This window comes from Sinohyriopsis cumingii, chromosome 6, assembly GCF_028554795.1.
Source record: "Sinohyriopsis cumingii isolate HCF-2022 chromosome 6, ASM2855479v2, whole genome shotgun sequence".
Taxonomy (NCBI): domain Eukaryota; kingdom Metazoa; phylum Mollusca; class Bivalvia; order Unionida; family Unionidae; genus Sinohyriopsis; species Sinohyriopsis cumingii.
The window spans coordinates 53,237,025-53,260,265 of NC_142966.1; the positions used below are offsets into that span (position 1 = coordinate 53,237,025).

Genomic DNA, 23,241 nt, shown 5'->3' on the forward strand with positions numbered 1-23,241 from the left:
CAAGTTTGTAAAACAAACAAATAGTTTAATTCTCCAAGTTATAAAGTATTGTGAGTTATCCCTGTGGATCCATTATGATTCCCTGTCATAATACCAACCATTTGACATTCCACAACACAACCTGACTTATCTTGCAGAACAACCCACCTGATTTAATTATCCAATGTAAAACTACTCAAAGCTGTAAACAGGTTCACTTCATAGATCGCAAACCTATGTAAACAGTCTATTTATAGCTCATTATCTTAAAATAGACTACACTCATTGACATCAATCAGCTATGTAATATCTTCATAAAAAGTCATTACTCTATAATCATGGACAAAAATTAAACATGATGTAGATATACATAACATTGCAATCATGTTTCTTTTCAATAAAAAGTAAAGAATCACATGCATATATTAAATGCTGTTCAAAGAAAAAACATAGATCTGCTGAGTTCTTGGCACAGAAGATATACCAGTTGCTGGACACAGATATATACATTTCATGGTTGTAATTCCTTTTTATTTTAACTGTTGGATGTATTAGATCGATCAGTTTACATGATCTTTCATTTCTTAGAAAAATCATAAATGCATGTATTTTAAAGGAGAATTGAATTGACATTGCTGAAGAATAGTTAGAAGTCAACTCTCTTGAATTAAATCAGTCTGGCCCAAATAATTAGTTTCTTTCCCATGCAACTCTGCTTATACAATATTCTTTATTATTAGTGGAGAACTATGTCACTATGTAATCCTGTTGCCCTGTTTTGGTGTGGGTTTATTTGGTAATTTATCACATAGCAGCTCGGGTAAATTAACTAGTACTGAGCTGATTGGAATAAAGTACCTTCCCCAGGAAGTCACTGATCTAATAGGAGGATTTTAATCCACACACTTATAGTCTTGAGGCCACTATGCTGACCAGTTCTAGATCAGCTATTTTCTAGTTTTTTAGTTACCATTTTTTATGGGGCAGGGAGGGACATTCTGATGGTATGGGATGATTATGTATTTGTGTGTGTTTTCTGTTCTGTTTATTCCTTACTGCAGTATGACATAGCCACTGGAAACTGAAGTACTGCTTATACAGGAGAAAGAAAAGACAAAACTGCTGCTACCAGACTTGGCCCATTTACTTGCATTGTAAAAATATAATGACCAAATTGAAAGCTTTGCTTTTGTCTTTGTTTTCATAATACAACTTAAAACCGCTTTAAACCGCTCCAGTGGCCTAGTGGTTAGAGCATCTGCCTCGGATGCGGGAGGTCATGGGTTCAATCCCCGGCCGAGTCATACCAAAGACTTTCAAAAATGGTACTAACAGCTGCCTTGCTTGGCGCTCAGCATTAATAGGTTAGTGTTAGGACTGGTCGGCCTGGTGTCAGGATAATGTGACTGGGTGGGAACATCATGCTACATGTCTGCAGCATGATGCCCCAGTGCTGGACATTACTATAAACTGTCACACTGCAGACATCGTAGTGATATGACTGAAAAATTGTTAAAGCTGCGTTAAAAATCTAAATCACACACACACACACACACACAGTGACAGATCTTATGCAGTGGCAACAACATGCAACAACATTTTTCATGGAACAACAGATCTCTGTATATGCTATTCACATTTTGGTGTGCCACATGATATAAAGTTTCACAGCCAAGTACTGCAAGCGAACTCAACAATAAAACTGATCACTGGTATTTTGTTTTGTCAATTATCAACAGTTTTAAAATGACCTCTTTTTTATCTTCTAGGTCCAGAGATGGAAGGTTAGTCAACAGAAAGAGAAAAAGGGCCGCCAAGATCCTATGATCAAACTAGTAAACACTACAATGACAGCATTAAATAACAGAGCAAACCCTCTTGTTTTAATTGGTATTTTTGAGAAATTGTTATCTAAAAATTAAAATAATTCTATCTGATGCATTGTCGTCTCATTCTTGCAATGTATTTTCAGAACTTTTATTGTTAAATACATCTGTGGATAAGACTGCTTATTTTCCATACACTGCATATTATACAATTCTTATAATTAAAAGGCATGAATGATGTGATAAGTAATCCTTCATTCCATCACTTTTATTTCAACAGGAACAGTCAGTCATAAAGCTTTTAGCCTGGTTGTCTGGACAATTTTATGATTACCACTATGCAACATATAAAAATTCAATTTGTCTAGCTTCAAAATTTCTCATCCAGTTTTCGTTAAATTTTAGTTTATGCTGATATTGCATGTTAGATTTGATGGAAGTTTTTGCCATTTTTACATGGTGTTAAGCTTATAAGAGGCAAGAAGGGACCATATAATGTGTTACGACTCAGTGGTCATAAACTAAGTAACAGAAAGGAGCAAAACCAACAAGTTTTGTAAAACTTGACAACCAATTTAACTATCTATGTTACAATTGAAACTGTGAGAACGTATAGTATTATGAAGTGATTACAAAATAATCCTGATAAAGTTGTATTAAAGTCCAAAAGAATGAAAAGTTCTGTATAAACTTCAGAGCTGGAAATGTACTGCTCTGACAAGAATCTTGACATTGTAAAAAATGGCATTGTCCAGAACACCTTTGAATAATTCATACTAGTACTAAAATAATATTTGAGTTCAATTGAGCACTTTTTATTTTGACTGAACAGTCCAAATAAATGTTTTTCGTCTGAAATAACATCTCAGTATAAAGTATAATATGTCTGTAGACTGGATGTTATTAAAGAACACAACAAAAAAGAATGACTCCAAAATAGAATATGAAATTTCTTTGCTCTGTTCTCTGCTTATATACACCTATTAGGGCCATATTTTACAGTGTACCTCCACATGACAGATCATATTATTTCAAAATGCATATTCATGTGACCTAGCCCATCCAATTAGAAACTAATTCTTCTGGGGCCTTGAGTGGCTGAGTGGTCTGAAGCGCTTACCATTACAGATCACTGCTGTCTGACCTCTGTCTGTGTGGGTTCAAGTCTCGGGCTCAGCCAACATGGGTACATGAGATAGCTTGTCACTAGGTTCTCATGGGTTGGTGGTTCTTTCCAGTGTTTTCCCAGGTTCTTCCTCTACCATTTATACTGGCCGCCATGTATGGCCTATCTTGCACTGAAAAATGGCGTTAAACTCTATAACAACAACGACTAATTCTTCTAGAACCATCCACATCCCCACACCAGCCAATGAGTAATTAACCAGTCATCAACCAATAGTCTTAATATTAATTGTCAACAGTACGTAATTATCAATTTAAAGATCCTGTGTAAAGTTATGTTCTTAATATTTCTAAAACAGACCCTAGTCATGTAATCAAAATCTAACTAAAGATAATCAATACAGTTTACAACAATGAATAAAATGTTTTAAAAAAAATAGATAAAGACATTTACCAAGAGTTAAAAGAAATTTCAATACACCAAATTCTTTTAAATAAGAATGATATTCAGCCAAGTTGATAGCTCACTGATTTAAACTTTCTGTCAGTCAAATATTTCAAGTACATGTAACTAACTTTGGCCTGCAGACCACTGCTATCACCAGCTTGGAGCTAATGCAGCATAATAATAGCTAATAATAGCATAATAATAGCTAATAATAGCATAATAATAGCTAATAATAACATAGATGAAGACTGCTTGGCATGACAGGATAGTTTTAACATTTACATATCTCTGACATAAAATTATGCTAACTTTAACATCTATCATTAATTTTTCATGAAATTCCCGTAACATGTAGTTAGTTTCCCTACATTAATTTTTATTTTCTGTTCAAGGCTACCTATCTATCTATCTATCTATATATCTATCTATCTATTGATTGATCAATCGATCGATCGATCGAAGTCCAAACTAAATGCATCTCAGAAAATGTTCATGTGCCAGTGAAGGATTGTAAAGTGTTGAGGTGTTAAGTCTTTTGTTGGATCACAATAATAGAATAAATTCTTTTTTAAAATTTTAGTCTAAATTAAAGTCCAAGAATGCTATCTCTTGAATTTCCATTGAAGAAATAATTTGAATAATTCCAAATCAAATACTGTATACTACAGTAACTTGATTCTGCTTGGATGTTAAAGCACAAAAGAATAATCTTATAACCTGGACTTGGTAAATTGTAGGGGAAATGCAGTAACCTAGACCCAAACCCAAATAAACATGTTTACATTTATTAATAATGATTCTGGTATTAAACCCATACACATGCTGTTGTTTGATGTAAATTTATGTAAACGCAAATTATATCCCAGATATTTCATTGTTATAGTAGTAATTATCACTAATAAAGACCACCTTAGTCAATCTGGCCCCTGTGGTGATAAAAAGTGCAAAACATTTCAACATATGATAGAGACCATGACATTTTCTAGCACAGTGGTTAGAGAAAAACTGAACATACATGGTCCAAACAAAATAGAGAATGTCATTTATCTCATCACATATAAGATCTGTTGCCTTCAGTATGTAGGAGAAACTGAAAAGCTACACAAAAGGATCAACCTTCATAGATCTGATTGGATGACAAAGAAACTGTACAGGAGCCCAGTCACAGAACATTTCTCCCCTGGCCACACTTTCATTGATATAACATTTATTGCAATTGCTCACAACCCCAGCTGGAGTTCCGAAACCAGGAAAGAAAAGGAATCTTACTTGATTTGCTGCCTTAGAACATTTGAAACCAAGCGGTTTAAACCAAGGAGACTAGAAAAAGACAGACATGCACAAATAAAATTATCTTTTGCAGCTGACACATTTTCTTTTAAATAATTCTTTAAATTTGTTTAATAGCCTGTAATCACTACTATAACAATGAAATATCCAGGATATAATTTGCGGTTACATAAATTTACATAAAACAGCAGATGTTGTTAAGGCTCATCAATTTCTAGGTCAATAAAAATATTTTCTAGCATCCATAACAAGGTGAAATAAACAAGTAGAAACATAATAAATTTAAAGGATTAATTCCTGTAGAAACAGCTGTGTAAAGTTTGAAAACAATGCATTGACAGTTATCTCGGTCATTATTTTTTCTATCTGTAGCCTCAAAGGATTTCTCAAAAACTAAGTAGCTTAACAGAATTGACCCAGGGTCTGAAAATTACATCAGTTCCTTATGTCACATGAGTTTTAACTATATCGTGTTTTGTGGTGTTGGCACATCAAACCTTTAAAACAAAATAAGTGTAGCCTGGACCCAGAAATAAAACAAAAGATAATAGTGACAACTAAAAACTTTAATTTTAATCCTCCAAGACTTGTTTCAGGCTCTGATGATATTAAACTTCACCATCAGGCTTTACCGGAAATGAATTAGATACCATGTATTTTTGAAGTAGTAAGTTTGCTTGTTGCTAATTAACAATTTTTAATAGTTTTTTTTAAAACAAACAAGGATTTTTAAATAAATAATTTGAGAGAAAAATAGTGTATCAAATCATAGAAGCATAATACTAAAGTACAACAAGTCCTGAATAAAACATACATATATTCCAGTAAATTTACTAAATATATTTTCATTTTTGTCAAAACCTTTTCTGTTTTTTCTGACAATTTCTGTACGGTCAACAGTGTTGAGAACTGCCAAATATATAATCCAGCAATGAGCTAAGAAATCAAACATTGCTTGTGGTATATATAAGAAGAGTTTGAATGGCAACATGTCACTGTGAAACGACTGACTTGATGAGATGATGTCATATTCTAATAGTTACAAAATGTAAATTTGTTCAATAGATGTAATTTTTGTCCATTTGCTTGCTAAAAACTGAGTCAATGAAATTCCTCTCTTAAAGTCAAAACGTCCTACCACATTTTTGAAGTCTTGTGATCTGTCCTGACCTGACGTGTCTTTTCTATCACATGTATGTAGGGAGTGTATTATTTTTGTTTCCAGATACTGCAATAATTAGGCAATGTAGAGTTCTCTATTAGCATTCTGTAATTTGTGACAATAAAGCAAAACATACCATGGAAATTGTGAGCATTGATATTTAGTAAAAGTGTCATGTTAAATATTCTGCTTAATAGTTGGGATTCTCACTAAAATCTAAATAGTTATATCAAACACAATTTATTTTCCTAGGTATATGCCACCTGGAAAAGTATCTTTAAGAAGTGACAAAGCAGCCAAGTCATGGCATGTTACATGGTTTTCAACTCCCAAAGCTCACAACATGCATTGGAATGTGATTTTCTTAATATCATTTTGTCATGACAATGGTCTATAAGTAACTGATAAAGATATATATTTTATAATGTCATTTTGTCATGACAATGGTCTATAAGTAACTGATAAAGATATATATTTTATAATATCATTTTGTCATGACAATGGTCTATAAGTAACTGATAAAGATATATATTTTATAATATCATTTTGTCATGACAATGGTCTATAAGTAACTGATAAAGATATATATTTTATAATATCATTTTGTCATGACAATGGTCTATAAGTAACTGATAAAGATATATATTTTATAATGTCATTTTGTCATGACAATGGTCTATAAGTAACTGATAAAGATATATATTTTATAATGTCATTTTGTCATGACAATGGTCTGTAAGCAACTGATAAAGATATATATTTTATAATGTCATTTTGTCATGACAATGGTCTATAAGTAACTGATAAAGATATATATTTGATAACCCACCATATTAACAGGACTGAGAAAAAATTTGAACAAACTTTCATGTGGTTTTTCTTGTGATGGGCATTCAAGGAAAACCATACATATCACGTGATTTTGACATTTGATATACAGTATACCATATGTACTAGCCATCACGGGGAGTTATTATAGCCTGTGATTCATTGAAGCAAAGACTTTAGGAAATCTTATAGCATCAAACCAATGCACTTTGCATCTTAAAGTGCCTAAGTCTGTTCAGTTATCATTAGGCCTTTGGTAACAACTCATCATTGAGTCATTGAAAATATACTGATTTTAATGCCATCAAGCCTGCCTCTCAAACCAACTTTTGTTCAATAGTCCATGATCCCCTTCATATCATGTCACTCAGTAGGCACATAATTTTTTTACTTATAATAGGAGGGGCTTAAGAGGGAGACAAACATAGTTACCATAAAGTTAAACTGCAAACAACAGAGATCCTGCTATGCCATAGCATAATGTGCCTTCCAATCAGGGTCTGTGTTGATTGTTCTACTGATTACTCCGAAACACCTACACAGACCGAGATCTGCCAGTGCATTATGCCATTACATATATGGGTATGTGCAGTTTTCAGTTGGACTCATCTTATAAGCAGGTATATATGGTACTTTAAAATGCCATGTAATCAGCAACAAGTCTAATCAACAACCGTCATCATAATAACAATAACGAGAACAATAAAATCTTTTATTTATCCCTGGCCACATAATAACTAATAGCTAGTTTATCATGTGGCCCTGCAGTTGAAACAAGTGTACAACAACTAATCAGTCGAGATATATAAGGTTATTAGAAAACCCCAAATATAGCAGAATACAAATTATGCAAGGTTAATATCCTGTTATCACAAAAATATATTGCAGCTATCATTAACAAAGTGTATGCACTCATAAAATCAGGATTGCTTATTAAAATACCTACAGTGGTCTTGTTTCTTAAAAGCTGAAATATTTTAGGTGTGTAGAGTGCAGCAAACTATTCAATAAATCAGTACCAACATAATCTAGAGATTTCATAAAATGATTTGTCTGAAATTCTGGTATATATAAATCATTGTTTGCACTAAGGTGTGTACTCCTTGTATTAACGTTCTTTACAAACTTAAAAAAACAAAGTACTTGAGATATTCTGGAACTAAAGACCTGGAAAAAGTAAGAACAGCTTTCTAAAGATATTCTAATCCTTATCTGGCGTTCATCTAAAATATCCCTGACATTTAAAATCACAGTAGCTTCATTTTTATCATAGTCTGTTTTTTTTCCTGCATGTATGAGAAAATGTGGGGTTTTGCCCACACAACACTGATGTAGATAAAATGTGGAAAGACAGTGGTACTGTACACAGTTTAGATCAACTAATCCAACATAAAACATCTGAACCTTTTTAAAATTCCTTTTGTTCCTTCGATTCTTTTTTAAGGTGTGTTTCATGAAGTTGGTCCAAGATAAGGTATTATACACTAGAGATAGCTCAATTTCGGGCATATTTAATGGCTTTATTGTTTGTTCCATTTACTTTTAAAAATAATTATCTACATTTGTCTGCTTGTTATGCTGAGCAGATAAGCCTTAACTGTGTTTTATGAAAATTTAGACTTTATTGTAATACATACATTTTATAACACATTGTACATTTTCATTTAATATTTTTGCAACAATGATAATAACTTCATCAAGATATTATGATAGTTGTCTGCTCACATTGATTCTGAAGATTTTTGTCGAGCACTCTGGAAAATCATTATATACAATATGAAAAAGATAGTTATTAGAATTGGTCTCTCTGGTGCTGCTATGGAAATTTCCTTAAAATTTGAGTCGGTAATGCTGAAAACTCACAGCATATAATCTACTGTTGCGACTGATTGAAATCCATCGCAATGAAGGTAATAAAATGCTGATAATGTATTTAGTAACACTGTATGATTAACATTATTAAGAGCTTTAATTGGTTTTAAATTAAAATTCAATTAATTTCCAGGTATCAGTGCTGTTTAATTAGTGATCAGTCAAACTAGTAAGTGCTCTTTCACATAATAAACACTCAAGAGAGAATGTGTGTGTGTGTGATTTGGATTTTTAACGTAGCTTTTAACAATTTTTCAGTCATATCGCTACGATGTCTGCAGTGTGGCAGTTTATAGTGATGACTAGCACTGGGGCATCATGCCGCAAACTTGTAGCACAATGTCCCACCCAGTCACATTATCCTGACACCAGGCCGACCAGTCCTAACACTAACCTCTTGATGCCGTGCGCCAAGCGAGGCAGTTTGTAGCACCATTTTTGTAAGTCTTTGGTATGACTCGGACGGGGAACAAACCCGCATCCAAGGCGGACGCTATAACCACTAAGCCACCGGAGCAGTCTCATGAGGGAATGAAAACATGTCTATAATTTTGCTGACAATGGGTAGAATGGATGCATATATTTTTTTACTGACACTCAGTTCATCTCCTGGCTTATGAATGGATGTAACTGAAGCAACATTGGCAGAGTACTAAAACAATAATTGCTATAGAAACATTTTTCCTATTAAAATACTTAGCATTAACCTTTTTCATTGGCTCCCTATCTGTTTTTTTATATGGTTTACTCAACTACTAATATTAAGACCGCTAACTGATATTTTTTTTCAAAGAGGACTCATTTCCCAAGTAATGAATTTGGGTGCCAATAAAACTGTTTAACAAAGCCATGAAAGTTGATACATAGCTACAAAAATAAATCAATTTATATTACTTGTCGTGCCAGTGTTTCGGTAATTTACTATTTATCTGCAGCTTTCTATTTTGTTTTAAAAAATTGTATTTAATAAGTTATAATGGCACTGTGATCATAATTAGCCTGGAGTAGCTTATTGACCAATCTTAAAATATTAACTTTAATTATTAAATCTGATTTAATAAACTCCATATACCAACTTTAGCGAAAGAAAATGGTTTAAGAAAAGATTCACAATTACTGTTTTGAGCATGCGCATATAAAGTTAGCATTCTAAAGCTGCAAGAAATTAATAGCCGTTTTGTAGTTTAGAGACATTGTTTTTCTTCCGATTATGTTAATATGTTTTTAATGGAGAATCTTTTGATTTTGTCACCAGACTATAGTCTACAGCTACGTGCTTTCAATTATTCACAAGACTCCATCGAAGGGACCGATGTGTCACTTCCCAAATATATAGTAAGGAATCAACCTTAAGTAAAAATTCAAAAGACACAGTATTATGATATTACATCCCAAATAAAACTAAATGTTCTACCACAAATCCAAATGTATGGAATGTTCAAAATAATCCAATAATCTTGAATGCCCTTATGTATCAAGTCTTTTGGATGTCTTGATGTAATAGGATTATAATCCAGAATGTCTTTGAATGAGATCTCAATAATCCCAAAGTAGTGTTTTAGTTCAAAATGTAAATGAGCACTTTATAATTCCAATGAATAATTTAAATGAACGATTCCTTTCAAATTATATTTCCTGGTTGTAAAACAGGAATTAAGACTTTGTGTACACGTCTTCATTGTGCCACGTGACCTAACCCACAATACAATTTCCCAGAACGAAACCCACCTGTTGAACTTGAATCCAAAATGAACATCTTGTTTAGTACTTAAAGTCATGACAAACGTTAATGAGACAAGACAAAACACCATCCTCAATCACGGTAAGGGTCAAGCACACAATATACATAAAATATGCATAACAAAGTTTATATAAATCATGCCAATTGAACATCAAATATGGCTGCTATAACTAAATTTAGAAAACCTTATAAATCTTCTCAAACACAACTAAACAGAAGGAGACCAAACTTAACAGGAAACACCCTAACTTGATGACTTTTCCTGTTTATACAGATAAGTCTAATCAGTCATCAATAGACCCTTTCCACTTCCAGTCAAGTGTGCCATCCTTATAATGGTGTCTGACATATTTTGGGTTAACATGTGTAACGTTGCCCTCTTAGTAAGAGGGGTGGTTAATTGGCTGGCGTTATCTAGAGGATGACCTCCGTCGATATTTTAGCCCGGCGGGAGTGAATGAAGAATGGAATTTCAACAGAGAACTGAGCGAGAATACTGAGAAGAAATAAAGAAATACAAGCCCCCTTTGACAAGAAAAATCACAAATTTAATCAGAACAAATTAATAACAGCAATTGCAATTCAAGTTAGATTATGTCAATATAATTTAACAGGTGTGTCTAAGTTGGATTTATTTTATTATCATAACGAGAGGTGAAAAGAGCGCAATGTCCACGATTGATGTGCATCACCTTCCTTCCTTTTGACCCTACGTCAACGTCTCCTAGTTCATCTTTCCTAAGCCCTATACTTGGCCCCTTTATGGACTTCCTGACCTCGTCCTTCTCTTTTCCTCGGACGTCTGTCTTCAGACTGTCCCGTCCAGAAAGCTGTCCCTTAAAGGACAAAATTACCTCTAAATTTCTGTATACCCCACTCTCTAAGGCGTACATAAAATTCCCTCACGTTACTCAGGGCATGTTGGCTATCACACACTGCGTAAATTCTGACTTAATACGGTAGGACATTGACGTCGCTTCTATCGAATATTACCGTGTTAATTTACATGCTGCAACATGTTCGATTACTATTACATGAAATTCACAAATTGTAACTCAGCAATCCTTAACCTACACGATTATTCAAACATTACAAAATCAGATATTATTAGGTAACTATCGTTAACTCATGATAGTCTGTATCGTCTTAACAAACAAAGAAAGTTATTTCATATTACCATATGAAATCCTAAACATATGAACATATTAATGATCTAATAGCTGTAAATTTAAAAGGTAAATTGCATAATAACTCGAGCATCAACACTTGCCGTGAAACTGAATAAAATAAATTGTATAACAACTCTAGCATCAACACATTGCCATGAATTGAATAAACGATACATAATATGGAAACCTTGTCATAGCAAACACATTTGCATAAAAAACAATCACATAATAGAATACTAGGTGAAACTAAAATTGCGTACCTTATTGCTGTTCTCTTTTAGAACTTGTGCGTCCTAGCACTAAAACCTGTCTTTCTTTTAACAAGACGGCTACCTGGTCCCTTTCGTGTTTAACGAGGAAAGCACTATTCTCTTTAGGCTTCCCACTGAGTCAAGACTCTTTCCTCTTTCAGGAGATTTCAGACTAAAGAATTTCGAATAAGGTCGTCATTTTAAAGTCTGATTGCTTCTAAAGTGTACACCTTAATTTATTCTGCCCAATCGTAGACAGCGGTCCCTAATGTTTCCCAAAGAATAATTCCTTTCATCAGCTTTAGACAGCTCGGAATCTGTGAACGACGGTGCGTAACAATTTCCCTTTGAAAAATTGATAAGTTGACATAGGTTCCCACCAAGGTGTTAGGGTTGGTAGCTAAAATGTTTACTTTCTAAGGACCCTGTTAAGATACCCCGGTCAATTTCACTGAGTTTAAATGCTGCCCCTTTGAAGTTTACACTGACATGGGGGGGGGGGGGGTATGAACGAAGAAAGGTCGAAGTGACCCTTCACAAAGACTTTTCTGTCTTAAATGAGATAAAATTTTAATGCAAAATGCATTCAACTTTACAGTTCACTCCAAGTCAAAATTCGACACTTAACAACATGACTCTTTGACATTATTTAAAGAAATGGAATTTGTCACATACTGGTGTTGTGGGAAAGGGCTATAAATGAATGGTTCATTATGCATATAATATTGGCAATTTACAACCTTATTCTTTTTGCAATACACAAATACGTCTTGAAATCATTCAATTGTTAATAGAAATAATGTTTCCAATACATTTGCTAAGGAAGATGCTGACAGTGACTTTAAAGGGAAGTAATAAGAAAAGTATATGTCATCATGTGCAAAGTATCAAGATGGTCACATAAAAAGAGTAATAATATAAACAGCTGAATGTAGAGGAAACCAAAGACTAGTAATAACTTTTTTCTATTAAAAAAAGAACATCGTAGAATTAAAATCTTTCAATACAGAGCAAACGAAACTGGCACTCCATCAATTCTTAATGACGAAACCCCAAATCGAAAATCATTAAGACCTGTTTTTTTCTTCTTCACACATGCAGTGAACGGTATTGGTCAAAATGTATCCAGAAATCATCTCACTAAACCAGATACTTTGGCCATCTTGTATGTGTCCATTAGGCTAATATCATCCAGGTGAGTTATTTGTGGGCCTTTTATTCGTTTTGATCATTTAGGTCCAACTGGACATCGTACAAAGTATTCTGTTGTCGAAAATCCTATATGATAAAATTATAAAGGATAAACTAAAACTTGTGATGAATGTGTGTGCGCAGTTTCATGGCAATCCTCATAGTAGTTTAATGGGAGTACAGCTTAATGTAAAGACGGGCATATGAAACTAATCGCATAAACTCTAAAATATTTGACGAATACAACAATGAAATATCATAAAAGTTGTGTGAAACCATTTTATACAACAGTCCAACAAAAATAAAAATCATTTTAAAAACATGCTTGACCACTAGACAACATGGCTGTTATATTTCCTCTTCACTAAGAATTAGAGTAACTATCCCCTATACCCTTGTTAATGTGTGTGTGTGTGTTTTGGATTTTTAACGTAGCTTTAACAATTATGTAGTCATATCGCTACGATGTCTGCAGTGTGGCAATTTATAGTGATGCCTAGCACTGAGGTATCATGCCGCAGACATGTAGCATGATGTCCCACCCAGTCACATTATCCTGACAACAGGTCGACCAGTCCTAACACTAACCTCTTAATGCCAAGCGCTTAACGATGCAGCTGTTATTACCATTTTTGTAAGTCTTTGGTATGACTCGGCCGAGGTTCGAACCCACGACCTCCTGCATTCGAGGCGGACGCTGTAACAACTAGGCCACCAGAGCGGTCCCTTGTTAATGTAATGCTCCCAACGTTTCCGGAACGTAACAAAATGAGAGACATATTTATTCAAATTTTGTATACACACACAGACGTGTATATATATATATATATATATATATATATATATATATATATATATATATATATATATATATATATATAGAGAGAGAGAGAGAGAGAGAGAGAGAGAGAGAGAGAGAGAGAGAATTATAAATATACACCAGACAGAATGGAAAATGTTATCCCTGGATTCTGTATAAGAATGCTTGATAATAATAGACAGAATTAATATTTTAATACAAATACAAGTCCAACAAGAATAAAAATCATTTTAAAAATATTTTATGCAAATAATACTCTCATACAGGTTAATTCGTACTCTACGGAGATTCGAACCCAGGTCCGCGCCTAAGCGGCACCCATCGCCTTGCCTGCACACACGAGCCCATATTGCCTCACGACTAAGCACACATCGCCAAAAATGATGTTACACAATCGGTGTTATATGCATTCGTGTGTAGCAGACACACTCCCTTGACGATCTAGTAATTAATTCACATGTATCTACACAGTCATTCTGGATTCATATGGGTTCGAATCTCCGTAGAGTACGAATTTAAAATTCTCTACTATATGTATATATATATATATATATATATATATATATATATATATATATATATATATATATATATATATATATATATATATATATGATCCCATATCATATACAAGGTGCCAACCAGGATTTTAAGATAGATGACAAAAGCTAAAATAAATATAAGGCGCCATTTGCGATTTCCGTAATATACCGCATGAGTGATTTTAGCTTCACTCAAATTTACCCAGAGCGAGTTAATTTTTATAAAATGTGTAAATCCCTACTTCACATTAAGATTGACGCTGTACTATATGCTCCCAACCTGCATTGTTTACATTTAGACTGATATTTATATAAGCCCATTAGAATTGTTTGATAGGTATGTCTTTAATATGTTATCTTAAATTATCTTTTAAAGAACAAAGCATATATGTACCTGTCTCTGATCGATCGAGATGACATTTTATTTCAATGAAAGTAGATGTCTTGATTTCAGTCAATACTTGAGATTCCATGCTTGCCCTTCAAATTAAGGTGAATGATATGAAAACATAAACGTACTGAAAGTTTAATAAATCTTAATTAAGCGTAGAAATGTTACATGAGAAATACCTGAACACTCACAACTTATTAATGTCTTCATTAGATAATATGTTAGGTTCTGTACATATATTGTATGGTTCAGACTGAAAAAGTAAAATCGCTGGCGACGTGGAAACTAATATGATAATGGTATAAGGAACCTTAGTCCAACTTAAATGGCACAATGCTTGTGTTGGCACACTTCTGCAAATGATTAACAACGGACGGCAATGAAACTAATTTTCCTCCTGCAGTGCCTCAAGTAGCTCAATTGTTTATTTGTAGGCGGGGAATTCGTTACCTATGCAATAGTTGCCTATGAGTGATAAATAATAGGTCAGTTAAGTCATATCCCTTTACATGTACATGTAGCCCGGATATACTTGTAAAGCGTTTAATTAATGTTGTAATGCTTAATAGAAAAGGCAGATTGTGATTTAGTAAACTTTTGTTATTCCAAAAATTATTTATATGGATAGACAAAACGAGATTCTAAAACTCATTCCCTACTCTTGATAATGTTGAAACTGAACTATGCAAAATGATAAATGTGAAATAAGTTTAGGTACGATTGCTTCACAGTGTTATTTGTTTACCAAAAACGAACAAGGACAAGACAGATTGAAATGTATGAAGGCGGTTTCATTAAAAAGTACATATGACAAGAAAACGAGTCAGCTAGTACAGCCACTGGCATTCATTCTTTATATTCATAGATTTATTTATACCGAATTGTTTTATTGTTTTATTTATGTTGTCATTTCTTCGGAACAATTATATATATATATATATATATATATATATATATATATATATATATATATATATATATATATATATATATATATATATATATATATATATATAATGGAATGTATTGCAGATACGTATGTTGTTTCTGTCTTTGAGCACCATTAGTATACAATTTCATCTATACCAAAACTTCAAAACTGAAGAAATCTCTCTCTCTCTCTCTCTCTCTCTCTATATATATATATATATATATATATATATATATATATATATATATAGAGAGAGAGAGAGAGAGAGAGAGAGAGAGAGAGAGAGAGAGAGAGAGAGAGAAAGCAACTACCGTCTGCGTAGCTGTATAAATATTCTTGTCATAGTTCTTGTCAAAGTAGAAAGTGCATCTTACGTTGCTTGACTATTTTCTGTAAGTTGTCCATTTGAGATAGTAAACACAGAGAGATAATAATTCATACCAAACATGAATGCAAATGTAATTAATTAACCAAACACACTTTACAGCCTATTTACATTTGTTAAAAGTTTTGTTTAGAAAAGCTCAAACAGAAATCACTTATTTTGCCGCGTTGGTTTATCTTATTCTGACCCCGTTGTCCGAGTGATTGGTAAGCAGCTTTGCCCGTCACAGGTTTTGTTCAATGTTCCGTAATAGGGCCAAGCTCATGGCTCAGTGTTGGCCCAACGTTCTCTGACAAACAAACAAAAAAAAAAAACATTATTAATCAACGCTGGCCCAGCATATTTTAAAACATTGCTGCTATACAGAATGTTTTAAGGTTGGCCCAAACAAATATTCCCAAAGTAATTTTTGGCAACTATTTACAAACTTTGATTTACTCACAAAGACAATTCTGGTTCTAAACATCCATATATGATCACAATTGTTCAAAACAAAGTTGTCACTGCTGAATGGAATCAAAAGTTAAAGAAAGTGGTCATGAGGTAATTATGCTAGTCGGTACATCAGCAGCCTTGAATCATAACGCATCTTCCAGTTCTTCCAAGTAGACTGCAGTAATGTAGTCAATAAGACAATGGTAAGGCTTTAAGTGTGAATTCAATTGCGTTATATACGACTCGCATGCTATGATAAATATATAACCGCAGCTGAAATTAATGGCATTTGAATTACAAGTATAACTGTATCTGAGAAACATTTAGTAAGTATTAGATCAATTATTGAAGCATTAGCAAGATATTTTGATTTGAACATGGATATGGGTGAAGATATTTCATCCATTTTCATTTTATCATTATTAGATGATAAATGCTATGATATAATAATATCGGGCTCTTATATCGTGGTAACAATAAAAACTTCAGCATGAAATAAATATGACCATAGTTTGTTTCGTCTTTCGACATCGTCGCTCAGCTTTGACAAATTTCAGCGCAGCGAATTAGATAGGGATATCATACCGTATAAAGTTTCTAAAATTCGTGCCTTGTTGCCTACTTCGAATGTAAAGTTGCGTCTTTTGCATCTCCATCACATTTGATTGCTGTGTGCACAGAGGATGTTTGTTTGAAACGAGTGAATGATGGATATATTTAGCCGAGTAGGTGAAAAGTTCAAGATTTTCACGAGTGGCTTAGCCATGACGGACGAGACAATACCTATATGGTTTGACGTACGAGCTGGTATGCACCTGTTATTCAATAGCAGCTAATATGTCTTCTCCTTCACAATTAAAACAAATGAAATATTCTGAATTGAAGCAAAACAAAAAGCCACAAAACAAAACAAAAAGCCACAAAACAATGACATGAATAATCTATATAAGTAGTTGTACTATTACATGTGATCGCGACTGTTGACACCCTCGTAAATTACCGGATTTATTTCTTGACCACAATGTGTGTCAGTCACACTGTAGTCCTGATAGATCTCAATTTCTGCATTAGTGCATCGTAGGCAGAGAGGTTATTATTTATTTAAGTAAGCTGCAGACCTTTGTTAGCAGATGTTGTAGTTTCAATGCAATATTCATTGTTTTCACAGGATGCAGTGAAGAAGTATTACATATGTCAAATATATGCTTTATCAATATAATAAAAAGAGTAGAGTCATCAAATATAAAAGAAAAAAAAAGAAAAAAGAAGAAAAGCATAATATAAAATATTTTTCTAGACGATTCTAATTTATAAATAGGAACAACTTTCGAATGTCGTCCTCGATTCCAAGAGATTTGTGAATGGGTTTTGTGTGTTATTATTTTAGTTTTGTTTTCTTCTTGCATAAGTAAAATCGATCGTTGACATGATTCTTATTCAGTACGCATCGTGAACGACAAAGAAAAACTTCGAATTATATTATTTCCAGTAAAATACTAATCGGAAATTTAGTGTTTTGTTAATCATCAATCAAAATTGTAAATAAGAAAAGTCAATGGATTTTTTGCAAGTGTTTAGCTTACATAATCGCGATGATACAATTGGATGGGCAAACCTACATCATTAATCACACACGTACTTAAGATGCTAACTTAAAGGTTACAGTTTTACATGTGACTTTTTATTTCCGCCTTATTATTTGTAATGCTTGTAATCGATAACTGCCATGGTGTATATAACGGGAATAGTTACAAGATCGAGTAGGTTTTGTTGGCTTGCAGTTTATTTATTAACTAGAAGAAAATGAAAATTGTTTTGTCTCTAGTCGTCCTGTGTATGATGGTAGCATCCGTTTTTTGGCAAGTGCTTCAATACAGAAAAATGCCATATCTACAGAATTACTTTGTCTTTTCTCTTTATGTTATGGTAGGAAGAGATTTATAACAATAAATATTAGACCAATCATCTTACGCAAATTTTCTAACTTTCAGCTAAAAAACTCTGCGGTGGATCTTTTAAAAAGATAATGAAACTATTTATAAACCCTTAGACTTAATCAAGGTAAAGCGAAGTGAACTTCAATAACAGAGATGAGATTTACACAATTTAACACAAACTAATGAAACGAGAAATCGTAGGTGTAAGAAAAGACAAAATCAAATAGTCACTGAATTTTCATTAATTACCTGAAATAAAGACTCATTTAGGACGAAATCCTCTTTACATAAAAGTTTCATTGACCTATTGTGTTCTCAGAAAAAAAGGAACTGTGCTTGGAATCCGGCTAGAAGGAACAAGAAGACGTTAAAATACTTATAGAATCTGATATGTCAATTGACATTGTATTTCTTTATAAATACTTTCAAGATAGTAGTACAGACATGTATTATACAATGCATGTAGTGAGTAGGGCTACCCTAGGGACAATGGAAAACCCAGTCAAAAAGGTCGTGGGCCACTCTAGGGACAAATATAAACTTGACATGGGGAATTTGAGCATGGAGTGAATGGGGAATTGAATATAGGTTGGGTTTGTATAGGGACAATAGGAATGATGACGTCAGGGTACAGTACATTGGCAACAATGTTGCAAGTGGCTGACCTCAATCGGGTGGAACAGTGGGGAAAAAAGTAAGAAACCAATAACGCCTGGCGGGGCGGGACATAGTAAATACAATTAAACACAAACACAAAATAAAGACATACACATAAACAAAAAATACAAACATCTCTTGGCGGGGCGGAGCGAGAGACTGTAAACACAATTAAACACATACAAACAAACATAAACACATACACATATACACACATACACAACTATGGCAAAGAGCTATCTTTTCAAGGCAATGGAGTGGCCCTGAAAAGGTCCTTTGAGTTTCTTTTCTTTTGCTTAATTTCTTCTTTCCTCCATCAACTTCTTATTTTTTGTCCTATATTCTTTTTCTTTCCATCCTTTTCCTCCTTCTCCTTCTCCTCATCCTTTTTCTTCCTCCTCTCATTTTCTTCGTCCTTTTCTATATTTTCATTGCAGGCTCTCATTTCCTTTTATTCTTCTTCATCCTCGCTCTCTTCCGTTTCTTGCTTCATTAGCTCTCTGAATCTTTCCTTTGTCTTTTTTAAATTGTTGATCTCCATCTTGAGACGGTGGAGACTCTAATCACCATACTCCATTCTCATTAGGAATTCCTCCATAATTCCAATGTCATCCTCTTTCAACGTCTTCATCTTATCAATGCGATTTGAAGCCATTTTGTATTCAGTCTTGAATGGCGCGAATGATCAACATTATGCTTTATATACCTGAAGCACGGACGTGAAAGGAAACATCCATTACAATAACTTTACATAATTTTTACTATCAACACAGAAGGGTAGAAAAACACCAATATATAATATCAACTCAGAAGTGAAGAAAAAGTCCAATACCTACCATCCACACAAAAGGGTAGAAAATAACCCCAATATCTAGTATCCAAACAGAAGGGAAGAAAAAATTTATATTATCCACACAGAACGAAAGAAATTAACTCATTATATACTATCCACATAGTGTTGGGACAAGATTTTTTGTTAAGATATAAAACACAAAAACGTACACGCATGCATACAAACACACATACACACAAACACACAAACATACGAGTGCGCGCACAAACACGCACACATCAATAAATGAGTTAGTGTTTATAGTCATACTACTCCACACTCACTGAAATTGGCAACTTGAATAGTCCCTTTTCTATAGATTTGTTTAGCCCTGCAAAGGGCTGGTTGTTTGGAATTCCTAATGCACCAGCTTAATGCTGACACCTCCCAGAACAGGCACCACATACACATCTTCTACCCCAGTCCTGCTCCCAATTTACATTTGTTCTTGGGAGCGCAAAGGGGATTGGGATGGGTTGAGTGGCCTCATCATCCAATTCTTCACATTGTGGGGTAGTAAAGACTTTCCTGTCTACTATTTTGCAGTCGGGGATGATCAGGTCACCTTATCTCTGGTATTAGTATTGGTAATATTAGTTGTGGTTGTTGTTGTTGACGTTGCTGTGGTGGTGCTGGTAGTGGCTGTGGAACTGGATGTGGTACTGGCCGTGCAGGTTTGACCTCCCACAGAGGTCTCAGTATGAGGTGAGGCAAGATCTCTCTTATTTTTCTTAGTATCGTCTTTTTTTCTTCTCATCCTCCTCTTATTCAATCCTAGCTGTTTCCGCTATGATGTCAACAGCCAGCTCATCTAGTATGCGCCTGGCATACTCCATGTGTATCTGAAGCTCATACAATTTATCAATTCTGCTCATTTTCTCGAAGTTAATACGTCAACGATGGGTAGCCAGACTGACGAACGCTCAGCTTTATATGTCTGAAGCACGAAAGTGAAGGAAAACATCCCTCTTACACAAATACAACTTACAATACGCTGATTGATTGATTTCTTGGATTATAAAGGCGTTCGCACGGAGTGCATGTGCCTCTGGTTTATTCCTCCACAGCAGGATGCTAAGTGTTCATGGCGAATGAAATTTTAGCCACATCCCCCAGGCGTTTATGCATTCTAAAGTTGTCGTCCTGCACGAATTTTGAATTTAGAATGATTGAGCTTCATTCCGAAAGGCTCTGAATATTTGCTGGATTGAGAGAGGCTCTGCGCTATTTAATGTTTTTAGTAATGAGTGAGAAAACATGGTGGGTTTGAGTGTGTTAGTAGCAGGTAGATGAGAGATATTAAAATATATATATATATATACATTTTTTTTTGGCTAGTTAGCCCGCCACAAACTTTATGTTGATTATTTTTCTATCTTTACGGTCAAGGCTATTAATGAAGGCTGTTCAGGTTATATAATTTAGATAAGATAGATATCCCAGCCGAATACTCGAGTCACTTAAGACATATCAACTACATCTGATCTTATATGTTTCCTAATTTTCCTATCTTGTGGTTAAAAATTTGAATGTAGGGTTATTTTATTTTCAGGCTAAATCTATTTAGATAAGACAGATATCTTTGCCGAAAACTCGGGCCGCTAGGACATGTCAAAGACTTTTGACCTTATGGTTCCTTAAATTTAGTTTCTTAGCCTGTCCCCTAAATATAAGCAATTGAAAGTAATTTATTATCTTGATTTTAGCTACTAGCTGTAACCGGTGGAGGGTATTTGAGTGATTGTTTGAGAGGACAAAACCTAGTTAAATGTGTGTGGGGGCTTGTGTGTGTGTGTGTGTGTGTGTGTGTGTGTGTGTGTGTGTGTGCTAGGTTCAGTAATTTGATATGGTATGTTATAAGATGCTAGGTGCCTGACAGGGAGTGTTGGATTTTATATTTTATTTTTTAGTCCTGTTGTTTCTAGGAAACTTAGGATATTACAGAATGTTAAATTTAAGTTTGGGATTGTTATTGTCTAGTATGTCTGGGTAGGGATAGGGGGATCCGATTGCTTCTTGAGGTTTTATGAAGTTTGCTCTTGCCAGTTGATTTTTAGCGCAATTATTGAATACGTGTTGTAGGTCCTCAATATCATGACAATGATAACAGTTGATATTAGCTGGTTGGAGTCCTAAGAGTTTGCCAAAACTGGCAGCTAATTTTGTTTTTCCTGTCATTATACGATTGATTAAGTTTTGGTCCACACGTTAAAATTTGGGTGGTTTAATGGACCTGTTGACTGTTTTTATAATGGAGTAAAGTTTTAATCCTTTGGAGGTGGAATTCCAATGATCCTGCCATTTGGTTTCAATATAGGATTTTGTGAAGCTTTGTGCTTCTGTATTGCTATATTTACGTGGGGCAGGATCAGGGTCTCCTAGCTTGCTTTTGGTGACTTGGTAAGCTTGTTCAATGCCAGGAATTCCTATGTGAGAAGGAATCCACATGAATTCGACTATTTTATTTTTTGTGGATAGTTCTTTAAGAGCATAGTAGGTCCTGGAAAGGAACATTTCTCTTGATTTAGTGTTATGAGATTTGATTGAGTTAATTACACTAAGAGAGTCCCTGATAATTACGGCTTTATGGATATTGCTATCTTTATTCCATTGTAAAGATTCAATAATTGCCCAGAACTCGGTTGTGAATATGGAGCAATCGTCTGGTAGTCTTGTTCCCATTTGGATACCATATTCGGGGATAACTACTGCAGCCGCTGTTCTGGGAGGTTCAGCTGTTTTGATCCGTCTGTGAATACTTTTACGAAACCAGAGTAGGTGTCCTGAATATCCTTTGCAATGATAAACTTTAGCATAATTTCTTGTTCCAATTTGTTTCCGTATTCGGTTGCTTTGGTGTTTATCATTGGTTTAGGTTGTAGCCAGGGTGTTGGATCAGGTGGTTTGGTGAATTCCTCCTGTTGTTCTAGGATTGGCAAGGATCTTTTAAGTTCTATGATTTGATTACCACCTGGCTTGTTTGGAACTAATTTCTGACTAAATTTGGTGTTACATTTGTCATTTGCATGGTTGTGTTTGACCAATCGTATTGCGTATCTTAGTAGCACATCCTGTCTTCTCAGATTTAGTGGGAGTTCTCCGGTGAGTATTTGGAGTTCGTCCAATGAGGTTGATGGGAGGGTGCCGTTGCATACGATTAGAGCTTTTCTTTGGATAGCATCAAGCTTGTTCAGGACTGTTTGTTTTGCAGAGTTGTAAACTTGATGATGAGTGCTTTATAGATTGTGAAGATAGTTTCTTGATTGGATCCCCTTACAATACGCATACTATCACCAATACACATTTCGAACGCACGGACCTAAAATAAACACTCACGTTCACTTTTTTACTTACAAGCACACTTTATGATCACTCATGCATACATACGAAAAACACACACTATCTGACAAGCTTGGAAAACGAATTGCT

The 23,241-nt window shown here is 34.3% G+C and overlaps 2 protein-coding genes and 1 long non-coding RNA gene across 3 annotated transcripts in view; 1 reads left to right on the plus strand and 2 right to left on the minus strand.

Annotated features, from left to right (window-relative positions):
* The window catches only part of LOC149796942 (glutamyl-tRNA(Gln) amidotransferase subunit B, mitochondrial-like), a 48,951-nt gene extending 47,035 nt beyond the window's left edge, over positions 1–1,916 (plus strand). The window contains exon 12 of the mRNA XM_089961624.1: positions 1,749–1,916. Within this exon, the coding sequence (XP_089817750.1) occupies positions 1,749–1,901 (153 nt within the window). The 3' untranslated portion in view covers positions 1,902–1,916. The remainder of the gene's footprint in view (positions 1–1,748) is intronic.
* An 8,907-nt stretch (positions 1,917–10,823) lies between these two features.
* On the minus strand, positions 10,824–16,569 carry LOC149796943 (uncharacterized). Its single transcript, XR_016421483.1, has 3 exons — positions 15,878–16,569; positions 14,639–14,724; positions 10,824–12,969 (listed from the first exon to the last, which is right to left on the minus strand). It is a non-coding gene; the product is annotated as an uncharacterized LOC149796943 (long non-coding RNA).
* Positions 16,570–22,020: 5,451 nt separating this feature from the next.
* LOC149796944 (uncharacterized) lies at positions 22,021–22,494 on the minus strand. Its single transcript, XM_089960666.1, has one exon. It carries the CDS (start codon positions 22,492–22,494, stop codon positions 22,021–22,023), a length of 474 nt encoding a protein of 157 aa, XP_089816792.1.
* Positions 22,495–23,241: the final 747 nt, after the last annotated feature.

Coding starts and splice junctions, on each gene's coding strand:
- LOC149796944 (XM_089960666.1), bottom strand. CDS start 22,494: ATGGGAACAAGACTACCAGACGATTGCTCCATATTCACAACCGAGTTC.